The sequence below is a fragment of the Nerophis ophidion genome, linkage group LG27 (assembly GCF_033978795.1).
Source record: "Nerophis ophidion isolate RoL-2023_Sa linkage group LG27, RoL_Noph_v1.0, whole genome shotgun sequence".
Classification (NCBI taxonomy): Eukaryota; Metazoa; Chordata; class Actinopteri; order Syngnathiformes; family Syngnathidae; genus Nerophis; species Nerophis ophidion.
Window position 1 is genome coordinate 1242295 of NC_084637.1, and position 17500 is coordinate 1259794.

The window sequence follows — 17500 nt, forward strand, 5'->3', positions numbered from 1 at the left end:
CCAACAACGCCCAGCCAGAGGTCCAGGGCACAGATAGCAGGCTCATCAAAATTTCTGCAGGAACTTTCTCTATTATACTTGCAACTAAACAAAAGATCTACATAAATAGAGCGCCATTGCCCATTAATGAGAAAAGTATAAATGTTCTGCAAAAAGCACTAAGTGTACTTTGAATCTAATGTTATCATTTACATGACAACATCAAATTAAGAACGAAATGAACACTGACTCATTATCAGTAGCAGCCTTAACAACCTCTAAAGACTCAGTGGCCACATGTGTGGACAGCACCTTTTAGCTCTAATTTCCAAAATGGTGTACACTACTGAATTGGGGTCTTATGGCCACTTATGTGGACACTTATACTGCCATCTGATGGTGTCAGAAGAGTGTAACATACAATGGAATTTGGAGAAAAAAAAGTGTAAAATTAAGAATTAGCATGTCACTAAACATGAAGTACACGTTTGTGTACTTATGGACTTAATACATCATATCAAAAGATGATTCCCAGTTTTTATTCTAATTAGGGTCCAATAAGCCCAAATAGCAAAGAGAAATAAAAAAAAGCATGTTAACTAACAGCTTGGCCCTTAAGAGGTTAATTTCTTCCATATCCAGTCCTTGGTGGGAAATATTGGACACCCCTGTTTGAAAAGCTGAACTTAAGCTCGAGCGGGTTGTCATCTGCCAGGGTTTGAACGTGGAGACACTCCGACCTGACTTCCTTAGTGCCACAGAGTTTTACCACGCAGAGACGCCATCCAGCGTCCAGATCTACCAGGTACGGTGCCCGTCCAACCAGGACCATGAGGACCAACTGAAAGACGGATGAACTTTCCCCCTGCAGGAGGTCCCAAAAGGTCAGAGGCAAGATGACGTGGTGGGCCGCAGCGTGGTGCACCTGTCGGCCTTGAAGCAGGCCACGGGCGAGGCGGTGTACTGTGACGACATGCCGCTCTTTGAGAAGGAGCTGTACCTGGCGCTCGTCACCAGCAGCAAGGCACACGCTCGCATCCTGTAAGACTCCACTCGCTCTCAAGCAAACTCCCCTTTGCTCTCATCACAAGTGTCTTTGTGTCTCAGCTCCATCGACTTGTCAGCCGCTGAACAATCTCCTGGTTTTGTCGGCTGTGTCTTTGCGGGGGACATTCCTGGCAGCAACACCTGCGGGACAGTCGTGCAGGATGAGACCGTCTTTGCTGACCGCCAGGTAGCTTTTGTCTTCCTTTTCCAAAGCTCTTCCCTTCTTTTTAACAGCTCCCAGCGTATTTCAAGATCCAATAAAACCTACAAATATAAAAGGCTCGCGGGTGGCCAGTCGTTTTGTAACAAGATAGCCGGAAAATACTATTTGTTACATTTCACAGGGGTCAAAGTCCAGTGTGTGAAAGCCTGGAAATAATATGTTTAAATAAAGTACCTTATCTCTTCTCAATAAATGTATTATGTACAATTACATATATTTACACTTTAATCATCTCTGATAACAAAATATATCATCACACATTTCAAAACAATGTTATTGTCCAAATAAAGATAAATACTCAAATATCTGGTTGACTTATGATTTCAAAGCAAGTAATCTCATGTAAAACTTTTATAGTAAAATCCGCTTTCAATACAGAGTAATAATACACTATAAAACACAACAAACATATATTTTACAGTATGAAAAACGTGTATTCCTTTTTACATCAAAAAAGAGTGGTACCGTTTTTCCCATTACATTTAATTTAATTTCATGTATTTTTTAATTTTATGTGCTGTAAAAAAAAACCTGCAAATATTACGGTCAAATTGTGGCGACTGTGCTGCCACTTTTATGCAGTACAATGTAAAGATTTGGTTTCGTTCAATGTACGTAAATACACATTTATATTCATACTGTATGTTATTCACTGTTAAAAGAGGGCCACCATAACTGCGGTGTGGTGAGAGATAAAACAGCATGCAATTTATATCTTCATACAAAAGCCAAAAGCAGGGAAGTTGTCACCTTGTGTAAATGTTCAATAAAAAGGGAATACAATGATTTGCAAATCCTTTTCAACTTATATTCAATGTTGAAAAGGGATCTATTTTTATTTACCATTTACACAATGCAGATCTGACTCTTTTTAAGCTAACCTCCAGAGTCCCTCAGGGGTCAATATTAGGACCCTTTTATCTGACCTCTATATGAATGTTTTGCCTACTGTTTGTGGGTCACATGATTCTCCATTCTGCACTGTGGGTTACATGTGTGGGTCACATGATTCTCCATTCTGCACTGTGGGTTACATGTGTGGGTCACATGATTCTCCATTCTGCACTACAGGTTACATGTGTGGGTCACATGATTCTCCATTCTGCACTGTGGGTTACATGTGTGGGTCACATGATTCTCCATTCTGCACTGTGGGTTACATGTGTGGGTCACATGATTCTCCATTCTGCACTGTGGGTCACATGTGTGGGTCACATGATTCTCCATTCTGCACTGTGGGTTACATGTGTGGGTCACATGATTCTCCATTCTGCACTGTGGGTTACATGTGTGGGTCACATGATTCTCCATTCTGCACTGTGGGTTACATGTGTGGGTCACATGATTCTCCATTCTGCACTACAGGTTACATGTGTGGGTCACATGATTCTCCATTCTGCACTGTGGGTTACATGTGTGGGTCACATGATTCTCCATTCTGCACTACAGGTTACATGTGTGGGTCACATGATTCTCCATTCTGCACTGTGGGTTACATGTGTGGGTCACATGATTCTCCATTCTGCACTGTGGGTTACATGTGTGGGTCACATGATTCTCCATTCTGCACTGTGGGTTACATGTGTGGGTCACATGATTCTCCATTCTGCACTGTGGGTTACATGTGTGGGTCACATGATTCTCCATTCTGCACTGTGGGTTACATGTGTGGGTCACATGATTCTCCATTCTGCACTGTGGGTTACATGTGTGGGTCACATGATTCTCCATTCTGCACTGTGGGTTACATGTGTGGGTCACATGATTCTCCATTCTGCACTGTGGGTTACATGTGTGGGTCACATGATTCTCCATTCTGCACTGTGGGTTACATGTGTGGGTCACATGATTCTCCATTCTGCACTACAGGTTACATGTGTGGGTCACATGATTCTCCATTCTGCACTACGGGTTACATGTGTGGGTCACATGATTCTCCATTCTGCACTACAGGTTACATGTGTGGGTCACATGATTCTCCATTCTGCACTGTGGGTTACATGTGTGGGTCACATGATTCTCCATTCTGCACTGTGGGTTACATGTGTGGGTCACATGATTCTCCATTCTGCACTGTGGGTTACATGTGTGGGTCACATGATTCTCCATTCTGCACTGTGGGTTACATGTGTGGGTCACATGATTCTCCATTCTGCACTACAGGTTACATGTGTGGGTCACATGATTCTCCATTCTGCACTGTGGGTTACATGTGTGGGTCACATGATTCTCCATTCTGCACTACAGGTTACATGTGTGGGTCACATGATTCTCCATTCTGCACTGTGGGTTACATGTGTGGGTCACATGATTCTCCATTCTGCACTGTGGGTTACATGTGTGGGTCACATGATTCTCCATTCTGCACTGTGGGTTACATGTGTGGGTCACATGATTCTCCATTCTGCACTGTGGGTTACATGTGTGGGTCACATGATTCTCCATTCTGCACTGTGGGTTACATGTGTGGGTCACATGATTCTCCATTCTGCACTGTGGGTTACATGTGTGGGTCACATGATTCTCCATTCTGCACTGTGGGTTACATGTGTGGGTCACATGATTCTCCATTCTGCACTGTGGGTTACATGTGTGGGTCACATGATTCTCCATTCTGCACTGTGGGTTACATGTGTGGGTCACATGATTCTCCATTCTGCACTGTGGGTTACATGTGTGGGTCACATGATTCTCCATTCTGCACTGTGGGTTACATGTGTGGGTCACATGATTCTCCATTCTGCACTGTGGGTTACATGTGTGGGTCACATGATTCTCCATTCTGCACTGTGGGTTACATGTGTGGGTCACATGATTCTCCATTCTGCACTGTGGGTTACATGTGTGGGTCACATGATTCTCCATTCTGCACTACAGGTTACATGTGTGGGTCACATGATTCTCCATTCTGCACTGTGGGTTACATGTGTGGGTCACATGATTCTCCATTCTGCACTGTGGGTTACATGTGTGGGTCACATGATTCTCCATTCTGCACTACGGGTTACATGTGTGGGTCACATGATTCTCCATTCTGCACTGTGGGTTACATGTGTGGGTCACATGATTCTCCATTCTGCACTACAGGTTACATGTGTGGGTCACATGATTCTCCATTCTGCACTGTGGGTTACATGTGTGGGTCACATGATTCTCCATTCTGCACTACAGGTTACATGTGTGGGTCACATGATTCTCCATTCTGCACTGTGGGTTACATGTGTGGGTCACATGATTCTCCATTCTGCACTGTGGGTTACATGTGTGGGTCACATGATTCTCCATTCTGCACTACAGGTTACATGTGTGGGTCACATGATTCTCCATTCTGCACTGTGGGTTACATGTGTGGGTCACATGATTCTCCATTCTGCACTGTGGGTTACATGTGTGGGTCACATGATTCTCCATTCTGCACTACGGGTTACATGTGTGGGTCACATGATTCTCCATTCTGCACTGTGGGTTACATGTGTGGGTCACATGATTCTCCATTCTGCACTACAGGTTACATGTGTGGGTCACATGATTCTCCATTCTGCACTGTGGGTTACATGTGTGGGTCACATGATTCTCCATTCTGCACTACAGGTTACATGTGTGGGTCACATGATTCTCCATTCTGCACTGTGGGTTACATGTGTGGGTCACATGATTCTCCATTCTGCACTGTGGGTTACATGTGTGGGTCACATGATTCTCCATTCTGCACTGTGGGTTACATGTGTGGGTCACATGATTCTCCATTCTGCACTACAGGTTACATGTGTGGGTCACATGATTCTCCATTCTGCACTGTGGGTTACATGTGTGGGTCACATGATTCTCCATTCTGCACTACAGGTTACATGTGTGGGTCACATGATTCTCCATTCTGCACTACGGGTTACATGTGTGGGTCACATGATTCTCCATTCTGCACTGTGGGTTACATGTGTGGGTCACATGATTCTCCATTCTGCACTACAGGTTACATGTGTGGGTCACATGATTCTCCATTCTGCACTGTGGGTTACATGTGTGGGTCACATGATTCTCCATTCTGCACTGTGGGTTACATGTGTGGGTCACATGATTCTCCATTCTGCACTGTGGGTTACATGTGTGGGTCACATGATTCTCCATTCTGCACTACAGGTTACATGTGTGGGTCACATGATTCTCCATTCTGCACTACAGGTTACATGTGTGGGTCACATGATTCTCCATTCTGCACTGTGGGTTACATGTGTGGGTCACATGATTCTCCATTCTGCACTACAGGTTACATGTGTGGGTCACATGATTCTCCATTCTGCACTGTGGGTTACATGTGTGGGTCACATGATTCTCCATTCTGCACTACAGGTTACATGTGTGGGTCACATGATTCTCCATTCTGCACTGTGGGTTACATGTGTGGGTCACATGATTCTCCATTCTGCACTGTGGGTTACATGTGTGGGTCACATGATTCTCCATTCTGCACTGTGGGTTACATGTGTGGGTCACATGATTCTCCATTCTGCACTGTGGGTTACATGTGTGGGTCACATGATTCTCCATTCTGCACTGTGGGTTACATGTGTGGGTCACATGATTCTCCATTCTGCACTGTGGGTTACATGTGTGGGTCACATGATTCTCCATTCTGCACTGTGGGTTACATGTGTGGGTCACATGATTCTCCATTCTGCACTGTGGGTTACATGTGTGGGTCACATGATTCTCCATTCTGCACTGTGGGTTACATGTGTGGGTCACATGATTCTCCATTCTGCACTGTGGGTTACATGTGTGGGTCACATGATTCTCCATTCTGCACTGTGGGTTACATGTGTGGGTCACATGATTCTCCATTCTGCACTGTGGGTTACATGTGTGGGTCACATGATTCTCCATTCTGCACTACAGGTTACATGTGTGGGTCACATGATTCTCCATTCTGCACTGTGGGTTACATGTGTGGGTCACATGATTCTCCATTCTGCACTGTGGGTTACATGTGTGGGTCACATGATTCTCCATTCTGCACTACGGGTTACATGTGTGGGTCACATGATTCTCCATTCTGCACTGTGGGTTACATGTGTGGGTCACATGATTCTCCATTCTGCACTACAGGTTACATGTGTGGGTCACATGATTCTCCATTCTGCACTGTGGGTTACATGTGTGGGTCACATGATTCTCCATTCTGCACTACAGGTTACATGTGTGGGTCACATGATTCTCCATTCTGCACTGTGGGTTACATGTGTGGGTCACATGATTCTCCATTCTGCACTACAGGTTACATGTGTGGGTCACATGATTCTCCATTCTGCACTGTGGGTTACATGTGTGGGTCACATGATTCTCCATTCTGCACTGTGGGTTACATGTGTGGGTCACATGATTCTCCATTCTGCACTACAGGTTACATGTGTGGGTCACATGATTCTCCATTCTGCACTGTGGGTTACATGTGTGGGTCACATGATTCTCCATTCTGCACTGTGGGTTACATGTGTGGGTCACATGATTCTCCATTCTGCACTACGGGTTACATGTGTGGGTCACATGATTCTCCATTCTGCACTGTGGGTTACATGTGTGGGTCACATGATTCTCCATTCTGCACTACAGGTTACATGTGTGGGTCACATGATTCTCCATTCTGCACTGTGGGTTACATGTGTGGGTCACATGATTCTCCATTCTGCACTACAGGTTACATGTGTGGGTCACATGATTCTCCATTCTGCACTGTGGGTTACATGTGTGGGTCACATGATTCTCCATTCTGCACTGTGGGTTACATGTGTGGGTCACATGATTCTCCATTCTGCACTACAGGTTACATGTGTGGGTCACATGATTCTCCATTCTGCACTGTGGGTTACATGTGTGGGTCACATGATTCTCCATTCTGCACTGTGGGTTACATGTGTGGGTCACATGATTCTCCATTCTGCACTGTGGGTTACATGTGTGGGTCACATGATTCTCCATTCTGCACTGTGGGTTACATGTGTGGGTCACATGATTCTCCATTCTGCACTGTGGGTTACATGTGTGGGTCACATGATTCTCCATTCTGCACTGTGGGTTACATGTGTGGGTCACATGATTCTCCATTCTGCACTGTGGGTTACATGTGTGGGTCACATGATTCTCCATTCTGCACTACAGGTTACATGTGTGGGTCACATGATTCTCCATTCTGCACTGTGGGTTACATGTGTGGGTCACATGATTCTCCATTCTGCACTGTGGGTTACATGTGTGGGTCACATGATTCTCCATTCTGCACTGTGGGTTACATGTGTGGGTCACATGATTCTCCATTCTGCACTACAGGTTACATGTGTGGGTCACATGATTCTCCATTCTGCACTGTGGGTTACATGTGTGGGTCACATGATTCTCCATTCTGCACTGTGGGTTACATGTGTGGGTCACATGATTCTCCATTCTGCACTGTGGGTTACATGTGTGGGTCACATGATTCTCCATTCTGCACTGTGGGTTACATGTGTGGGTCACATGATTCTCCATTCTGCACTGTGGGTTACATGTGTGGGTCACATGATTCTCCATTCTGCACTACAGGTTACATGTGTGGGTCACATGATTCTCCATTCTGCACTGTGGGTTACATGTGTGGGTCACATGATTCTCCATTCTGCACTACAGGTTACATGTGTGGGTCACATGATTCTCCATTCTGCACTGTGGGTTACATGTGTGGGTCACATGATTCTCCATTCTGCACTGTGGGTTACATGTGTGGGTCACATGATTCTCCATTCTGCACTGTGGGTTACATGTGTGGGTCACATGATTCTCCATTCTGCACTGTGGGTTACATGTGTGGGTCACATGATTCTCCATTCTGCACTACAGGTTACATGTGTGGGTCACATGATTCTCCATTCTGCACTGTGGGTTACATGTGTGGGTCACATGATTCTCCATTCTGCACTGTGGGTTACATGTGTGGGTCACATGATTCTCCATTCTGCACTGTGGGTTACATGTGTGGGTCACATGATTCTCCATTCTGCACTGTGGGTTACATGTGTGGGTCACATGATTCTCCATTCTGCACTGTGGGTTACATGTGTGGGTCACATGATTCTCCATTCTGCACTACAGGTTACATGTGTGGGTCACATGATTCTCCATTCTGCACTGTGGGTTACATGTGTGGGTCACATGATTCTCCATTCTGCACTACAGGTTACATGTGTGGGTCACATGATTCTCCATTCTGCACTGTGGGTTACATGTGTGGGTCACATGATTCTCCATTCTGCACTGTGGGTTACATGTGTGGGTCACATGATTCTCCATTCTGCACTACAGGTTACATGTGTGGGTCACATGATTCTCCATTCTGCACTGTGGGTTACATGTGTGGGTCACATGATTCTCCATTCTGCACTGTGGGTTACATGTGTGGGTCACATGATTCTCCATTCTGCACTGTGGGTTACATGTGTGGGTCACATGATTCTCCATTCTGCACTACAGGTTACATGTGTGGGTCACATGATTCTCCATTCTGCACTGTGGGTTACATGTGTGGGTCACATGATTCTCCATTCTGCACTACAGGTTACATGTGTGGGTCACATGATTCTCCATTCTGCACTGTGGGTTACATGTGTGGGTCACATGATTCTCCATTCTGCACTGTGGGTTACATGTGTGGGTCACATGATTCTCCATTCTGCACTGTGGGTTACATGTGTGGGTCACATGATTCTCCATTCTGCACTGTGGGTTACATGTGTGGGTCACATGATTCTCCATTCTGCACTGTGGGTTACATGTGTGGGTCACATGATTCTCCATTCTGCACTGTGGGTTACATGTGTGGGTCACATGATTCTCCATTCTGCACTACAGGTTACATGTGTGGGTCACATGATTCTCCATTCTGCACTGTGGGTTACATGTGTGGGTCACATGATTCTCCATTCTGCACTACAGGTTACATGTGTGGGTCACATGATTCTCCATTCTGCACTGTGGGTTACATGTGTGGGTCACATGATTCTCCATTCTGCACTGTGGGTTACATGTGTGGGTCACATGATTCTCCATTCTGCACTACAGGTTACATGTGTGGGTCACATGATTCTCCATTCTGCACTGTGGGTTACATGTGTGGGTCACATGATTCTCCATTCTGCACTACAGGTTACATGTGTGGGTCACATGATTCTCCATTCTGCACTGTGGGTTACATGTGTGGGTCACATGATTCTCCATTCTGCACTGTGGGTTACATGTGTGGGTCACATGATTCTCCATTCTGCACTACAGGTTACATGTGTGGGTCACATGATTCTCCATTCTGCACTGTGGGTTACATGTGTGGGTCACATGATTCTCCATTCTGCACTACAGGTTACATGTGTGGGTCACATGATTCTCCATTCTGCACTGTGGGTTACATGTGTGGGTCACATGATTCTCCATTCTGCACTACAGGTTACATGTGTGGGTCACATGATTCTCCATTCTGCACTGTGGGTTACATGTGTGGGTCACATGATTCTCCATTCTGCACTACAGGTTACATGTGTGGGTCACATGATTCTCCATTCTGCACTGTGGGTTACATGTGTGGGTCACATGATTCTCCATTCTGCACTGTGGGTTACATGTGTGGGTCACATGATTCTCCATTCTGCACTACAGGTTACATGTGTGGGTCACATGATTCTCCATTCTGCACTGTGGGTTACATGTGTGGGTCACATGATTCTCCATTCTGCACTGTGGGTTACATGTGTGGGTCACATGATTCTCCATTCTGCACTACGGGTTACATGTGTGGGTCACATGATTCTCCATTCTGCACTGTGGGTTACATGTGTGGGTCACATGATTCTCCATTCTGCACTACAGGTTACATGTGTGGGTCACATGATTCTCCATTCTGCACTGTGGGTTACATGTGTGGGTCACATGATTCTCCATTCTGCACTACAGGTTACATGTGTGGGTCACATGATTCTCCATTCTGCACTGTGGGTTACATGTGTGGGTCACATGATTCTCCATTCTGCACTGTGGGTTACATGTGTGGGTCACATGATTCTCCATTCTGCACTGTGGGTTACATGTGTGGGTCACATGATTCTCCATTCTGCACTGTGGGTTACATGTGTGGGTCACATGATTCTCCATTCTGCACTGTGGGTTACATGTGTGGGTCACATGATTCTCCATTCTGCACTGTGGGTTACATGTGTGGGTCACATGATTCTCCATTCTGCACTGTGGGTTACATGTGTGGGTCACATGATTCTCCATTCTGCACTGTGGGTTACATGTGTGGGTCACATGATTCTCCATTCTGCACTACGGGTTACATGTGTGGGTCACATGATTCTCCATTCTGCACTGTGGGTTACATGTGTGGGTCACATGATTCTCCATTCTGCACTGTGGGTTACATGTGTGGGTCACATGATTCTCCATTCTGCACTGTGGGTTACATGTGTGGGTCACATGATTCTCCATTCTGCACTGTGGGTTACATGTGTGGGTCACATGATTCTCCATTCTGCACTGTGGGTTACATGTGTGGGTCACATGATTCTCCATTCTGCACTGTGGGTTACATGTGTGGGTCACATGATTCTCCATTCTGCACTGTGGGTTACATGTGTGGGTCACATGATTCTCCATTCTGCACTGTGGGTTACATGTGTGGGTCACATGATTCTCCATTCTGCACTGTGGGTTACATGTGTGGGTCACATGATTCTCCATTCTGCACTGTGGGTTACATGTGTGGGTCACATGATTCTCCATTCTGCACTGTGGGTTACATGTGTGGGTCACATGATTCTCCATTCTGCACTGTGGGTTACATGTGTGGGTCACATGATTCTCCATTCTGCACTGTGGGTTACATGTGTGGGTCACATGATTCTCCATTCTGCACTGTGGGTTACATGTGTGGGTCACATGATTCTCCATTCTGCACTGTGGGTTACATGTGTGGGTCACATGATTCTCCATTCTGCACTGTGGGTTACATGTGTGGGTCACATGATTCTCCATTCTGCACTGTGGGTTACATGTGTGGGTCACATGATTCTCCATTCTGCACTGTGGGTTACATGTGTGGGTCACATGATTCTCCATTCTGCACTGTGGGTTACATGTGTGGGTCACATGATTCTCCATTCTGCACTGTGGGTTACATGTGTGGGTCACATGATTCTCCATTCTGCACTGTGGGTTACATGTGTGGGTCACATGATTCTCCATTCTGCACTGTGGGTTACATGTGTGGGTCACATGATTCTCCATTCTGCACTACAGGTTACATGTGTGGGTCACATGATTCTCCATTCTGCACTGTGGGTTACATGTGTGGGTCACATGATTCTCCATTCTGCACTGTGGGTTACATGTGTGGGTCACATGATTCTCCATTCTGCACTGCGGGTTACATGTGTGGGTCACATGATTCTCCATTCTGCACTGTGGGTTACATGTGTGGGTCACATGATTCTCCATTCTGCACTACAGGTTACATGTGTGGGTCACATGATTCTCCATTCTGCACTGTGGGTTACATGTGTGGGTCACATGATTCTCCATTCTGCACTGTGGGTTACATGTGTGGGTCACATGATTCTCCATTCTGCACTGTGGGTTACATGTGTGGGTCACATGATTCTCCATTCTGCACTGTGGGTTACATGTGTGGGTCACATGATTCTCCATTCTGCACTGTGGGTTACATGTGTGGGTCACATGATTCTCCATTCTGCACTGTGGGTTACATGTGTGGGTCACATGATTCTCCATTCTGCACTGTGGGTTACATGTGTGGGTCACATGATTCTCCATTCTGCACTGTGGGTTACATGTGTGGGTCACATGATTCTCCATTCTGCACTGTGGGTTACATGTGTGGGTCACATGATTCTCCATTCTGCACTGTGGGTTACATGTGTGGGTCACATGATTCTCCATTCTGCACTATGGGTTACATGTGTGGGTCACATGATTCTCCATTCTGCACTGTGGGTTACATGTGTGGGTCACATGATTCTCCATTCTGCACTGTGGGTTACATGTGTGGGTCACATGATTCTCCATTCTGCACTGTGGGTTACATGTGTGGGTCACATGATTCTCCATTCTGCACTGTGGGTTACATGTGTGGGTCACATGATTCTCCATTCTGCACTACAGGTTACATGTGTGGGTCACATGATTCTCCATTCTGCACTGTGGGTTACATGTGTGGGTCACATGATTCTCCATTCTGCACTGTGGGTTACATGTGTGGGTCACATGATTCTCCATTCTGCACTGTGGGTTACATGTGTGGGTCACATGATTCTCCATTCTGCACTGTGGGTTACATGTGTGGGTCACATGATTCTCCATTCTGCACTGTGGGTTACATGTGTGGGTCACATGATTCTCCATTCTGCACTGTGGGTTACATGTGTGGGTCACATGATTCTCCATTCTGCACTGTGGGTTACATGTGTGGGTCACATGATTCTCCATTCTGCACTACAGGTTACATGTGTGGGTCACATGATTCTCCATTCTGCACTGTGGGTTACATGTGTGGGTCACATGATTCTCCATTCTGCACTGTGGGTTACATGTGTGGGTCACATGATTCTCCATTCTGCACTACAGGTTACATGTGTGGGTCACATGATTCTCCATTCTGCACTGTGGGTTACATGTGTGGGTCACATGATTCTCCATTCTGCACTGTGGGTTACATGTGTGGGTCACATGATTCTCCATTCTGCACTGTGGGTTACATGTGTGGGTCACATGATTCTCCATTCTGCACTGTGGGTTACATGTGTGGGTCACATGATTCTCCATTCTGCACTGTGGGTTACATGTGTGGGTCACATGATTCTCCATTCTGCACTGTGGGTTACATGTGTGGGTCACATGATTCTCCATTCTGCACTGTGGGTTACATGTGTGGGTCACATGATTCTCCATTCTGCACTGTGGGTTACATGTGTGGGTCACATGATTCTCCATTCTGCACTGTGGGTTACATGTGTGGGTCACATGATTCTCCATTCTGCACTGTGGGTTACATGTGTGGGTCACATGATTCTCCATTCTGCACTGTGGGTTACATGTGTGGGTCACATGATTCTCCATTCTGCACTGTGGGTTACATGTGTGGGTCACATGATTCTCCATTCTGCACTACAGGTTACATGTGTGGGTCACATGATTCTCCATTCTGCACTACAGGTTACATGTGTGGGTCACATGATTCTCCATTCTGCACTGTGGGTTACATGTGTGGGTCACATGATTCTCCATTCTGCACTGTGGGTTACATGTGTGGGTCACATGATTCTCCATTCTGCACTGTGGGTTACATGTGTGGGTCACATGATTCTCCATTCTGCACTGTGGGTTACATGTGTGGGTCACATGATTCTCCATTCTGCACTGTGGGTTACATGTGTGGGTCACATGATTCTCCATTCTGCACTACAGGTTACATGTGTGGGTCACATGATTCTCCATTCTGCACTGTGGGTTACATGTGTGGGTCACATGATTCTCCATTCTGCACTACAGGTTACATGTGTGGGTCACATGATTCTCCATTCTGCACTGTGGGTTACATGTGTGGGTCACATGATTCTCCATTCTGCACTGTGGGTTACATGTGTGGGTCACATGATTCTCCATTCTGCACTACAGGTTACATGTGTGGGTCACATGATTCTCCATTCTGCACTGTGGGTTACATGTGTGGGTCACATGATTCTCCATTCTGCACTGTGGGTTACATGTGTGGGTCACATGATTCTCCATTCTGCACTACAGGTTACATGTGTGGGTCACATGATTCTCCATTCTGCACTGTGGGTTACATGTGTGGGTCACATGATTCTCCATTCTGCACTACAGGTTACATGTGTGGGTCACATGATTCTCCATTCTGCACTGTGGGTTACATGTGTGGGTCACATGATTCTCCATTCTGCACTGTGGGTTACATGTGTGGGTCACATGATTCTCCATTCTGCACTGTGGGTTACATGTGTGGGTCACATGATTCTCCATTCTGCACTGTGGGTTACATGTGTGGGTCACATGATTCTCCATTCTGCACTGTGGGTTACATGTGTGGGTCACATGATTCTCCATTCTGCACTGTGGGTTACATGTGTGGGTCACATGATTCTCCATTCTGCACTGTGGGTTACATGTGTGGGTCACATGATTCTCCATTCTGCACTACAGGTTACATGTGTGGGTCACATGATTCTCCATTCTGCACTGTGGGTTACATGTGTGGGTCACATGATTCTCCATTCTGCACTACAGGTTACATGTGTGGGTCACATGATTCTCCATTCTGCACTGTGGGTTACATGTGTGGGTCACATGATTCTCCATTCTGCACTGTGGGTTACATGTGTGGGTCACATGATTCTCCATTCTGCACTGTGGGTTACATGTGTGGGTCACATGATTCTCCATTCTGCACTACAGGTTACATGTGTGGGTCACATGATTCTCCATTCTGCACTACAGGTTACATGTGTGGGTCACATCATCGGCGCTGTGGTGGCCGACACTCAGCTTCATGCCCAGCGAGCCGCCAAAGCCGTCAAGATCCACTACGAGGAGCTGCAGCCTATCATCACCATGCAGGTGAAAACGCCTGACTAAAAAAAACCCATTGAAAAAGCGCACAGGTTTCAGCCGTTGGTTTGTTCCAAAGGAAGCGATTGCCGCCCAATCCTTCTATCAGCCAATCAGAACTATCCAGAAGGGGGACCTGCAGGCTGGGTTCCAACAGGCAGACCAGGTTCTGGAAGGTATGGATGTGTGCAGCTGGGTGGGCTCCAGCAACACGCGTGAGGGACTAAAGCGACTGCTTGGTGACAGGTGAGATGCACATCGGTGGGCAAGAACATTTCTACCTGGAGACCCACGCCACAGTGGCTGTCCCCCGGGGGGAAGATGAGGAAATGGAGATCTTTGTCTCCACTCAGGCTCCCTCTCACACACAGGTGAAGGAGAACTTTACATATTGAAGGAAAAAGCCGATTTTGATCATGACTGGGATTCTTTTTATTCCAGTTCCTGGTGGCGAAAGCTTTGGGCATCCCTGCCAACAGGGTGGCAGTGCGTGTGAAAAGGATGGGTGGAGGCTTCGGGGGCAAAGAGAGTCGCTCCACCATACTTTCTACGGTGGTGGCCGTGGCAGCACACAAGTAGGGCCGCATCCACCTTTTCTTCCACACTTTAGTCCAAGCAGGCTTACATGTTTCTTCTGCTGTGTGGCGCAGGATGCAGCGGCCTGTCAGGTGCATGTTGGACAGAGATGAAGACATGCTGATCACTGGAGGAAGACATCCCTTCTATGGAAAGTACAAGGTAGGACATTGCCTCCATCTAGCTGCTATTCACTTGACATCACCTTAACTGTGCCAGCCTGCAAGTGGTGGGCCGGCCAGCCACGGTTCTCATAGCCATCTGGGCGGGATTTCGCCTTTATTGAAGAGAAATGCCCTATGCTTGCGAATAGAGATGTCCGATAGTGGCTTTTCTGCCGATATCGTCCAACTCTTAATTACCCATTCCGATATCAACCGATAGCGATAGATACAGTGGTGGAATGAACACATTATTATGCTTAATCTTGTTGTGATGCCCCGCTGGATGCATTCAACTATGTAACAAGTTTTTCTAAATAAATCAACTCAAGTTATGGAAAAAAAAAGCCAACATGGCACTGCCATATTTATTATTGAAGTCACAAAATGCATTATTTGTTTTAACATGCCTCAAAACAGCAGCTTGGAATTTGGGACATGCTCTCCCTGAGAGAGCATGAGAAGGTTTGAGGGGGTGGGGGGTCTATTTTGTAGCGTCCCGGAAGAGTTAGTGCTGCAAGGGGTTCTGTGTATTTGTTCTGTTGTGTTTATGTTGTGTTACGGTGCAGATGTTTTACACATCATCTTCAACTCAATTTCTGACAGACGCTTTTGTGGGCCGTCTTATTCACGCGCCTCCACTTGGACAGCGTCTTCTCCCCATCATATTAGTGGGAGCGGTGTATCGTGCAAGGACGGGAGTGGAAGAAGTGTCAAAAGATGGCGCTAACTGTTTTAATGACATTCAGACTTGACTTCAATCAATAACAGAGCAGCGTCTCCTCATCCGTGGCTCACTAGTTCAACAACAATGCCCGAAATGTGTCCCGTGAGCGGAACTCTCTAATAAGTAAAGTTCCTCAGGTGAATAATGTAAAGTCACCACACCGGTATGTTTTAGTGCTTTCATGGTGAGTTTACTGACAGATATAAGTAAGAACTTGACACTCAATCAATCAATCAATGTTTATTTATATAGCCCCAAATCACAAATGTCTCAAAGGACTGCACAAATCATTATGACTACAACATCCTCGGAAGAACCCACAAAAGGGCAAGGAAAACTACTACTTTATATTAGAAACGGCAAGAGTGGAGGATGTATGTCACATAACAAGAAGATAGAGAAAAAGAAGCTTACCGACTATGGGGTCAGCACAGACTTCAATGGCGGACGTGTGCAAATTTTCAGGACTGATGCAGATCCCAAATACAGATCAGCATGTACCAGAAGGTAAGAAAAGTTTGTTTTGCATAATATTGTGAAACAAAACACCAGATAATATGTCTTACCTTATGCTCACACCATAGTAATACTGTTATGTTTAATGTGAAGTGAAGTGAAGTGAATTATATTTATATAGCGCTTTTCTCAAGTGACTCAAAGCGCTTTACATAGCGACACCCAATATCTAAGTTACATTTAAACCAGTGTGGGTGGCACTGGGAGCAGGTGGGTAAAGTGTCTTGCCCAAGGACACAACGGCAGTAACTAGGATGGCACAAGCGGGAATCGAACCTGCAACCCTCAAGTTGCTGGCACGGCCGCTCTACCAACCGAGCTATGCCAACCATCCATCAAGCGGTGTGGCTTTATAGCTTACCAAAGTCCTACGGAAACATTTGACAGATTTTTGAGCGCTGTGTGTAATGTTCTATATTTTCAATGGAACATTTAAAGTTTTGGTGTTGTTTACTGCCATCATATTGCAGTCTACACATGTCTTTTATGTGTGACTGCCATCCATGGTCATATTTATCTTTACACCACCAAATAAAATAGCTGCGAAATTAGTAAGAGAACCAGAATTATTACAGAGTTATAAGTTGCACTGTGGATTTTTGAGAACATGAAAAG

At 46.0% G+C, this 17500-nt stretch overlaps 1 protein-coding gene across 4 annotated transcripts in view; it reads left to right on the forward strand.

The window, feature by feature from the left end:
- The window catches only part of xdh (xanthine dehydrogenase), a 59269-nt gene that overhangs the window by 31265 nt on the left and 10504 nt on the right, over positions 1 to 17500 (forward strand). For all 4 annotated transcript variants that reach the window (XM_061889967.1, XM_061889968.1, XM_061889969.1 and 1 more), the window contains 8 exons: positions 695 to 784; positions 851 to 1020; positions 1087 to 1213; positions 14795 to 14914; positions 14985 to 15081; positions 15152 to 15276; positions 15347 to 15480; positions 15556 to 15643. In XM_061889967.1, coding sequence (XP_061745951.1) covers positions 695 to 784; positions 851 to 1020; positions 1087 to 1213; positions 14795 to 14914; positions 14985 to 15081; positions 15152 to 15276; positions 15347 to 15480; positions 15556 to 15643 — 951 coding nt within the window. The remainder of the gene's footprint in view (positions 1 to 694; positions 785 to 850; positions 1021 to 1086; positions 1214 to 14794; positions 14915 to 14984; positions 15082 to 15151; positions 15277 to 15346; positions 15481 to 15555; positions 15644 to 17500) is intronic.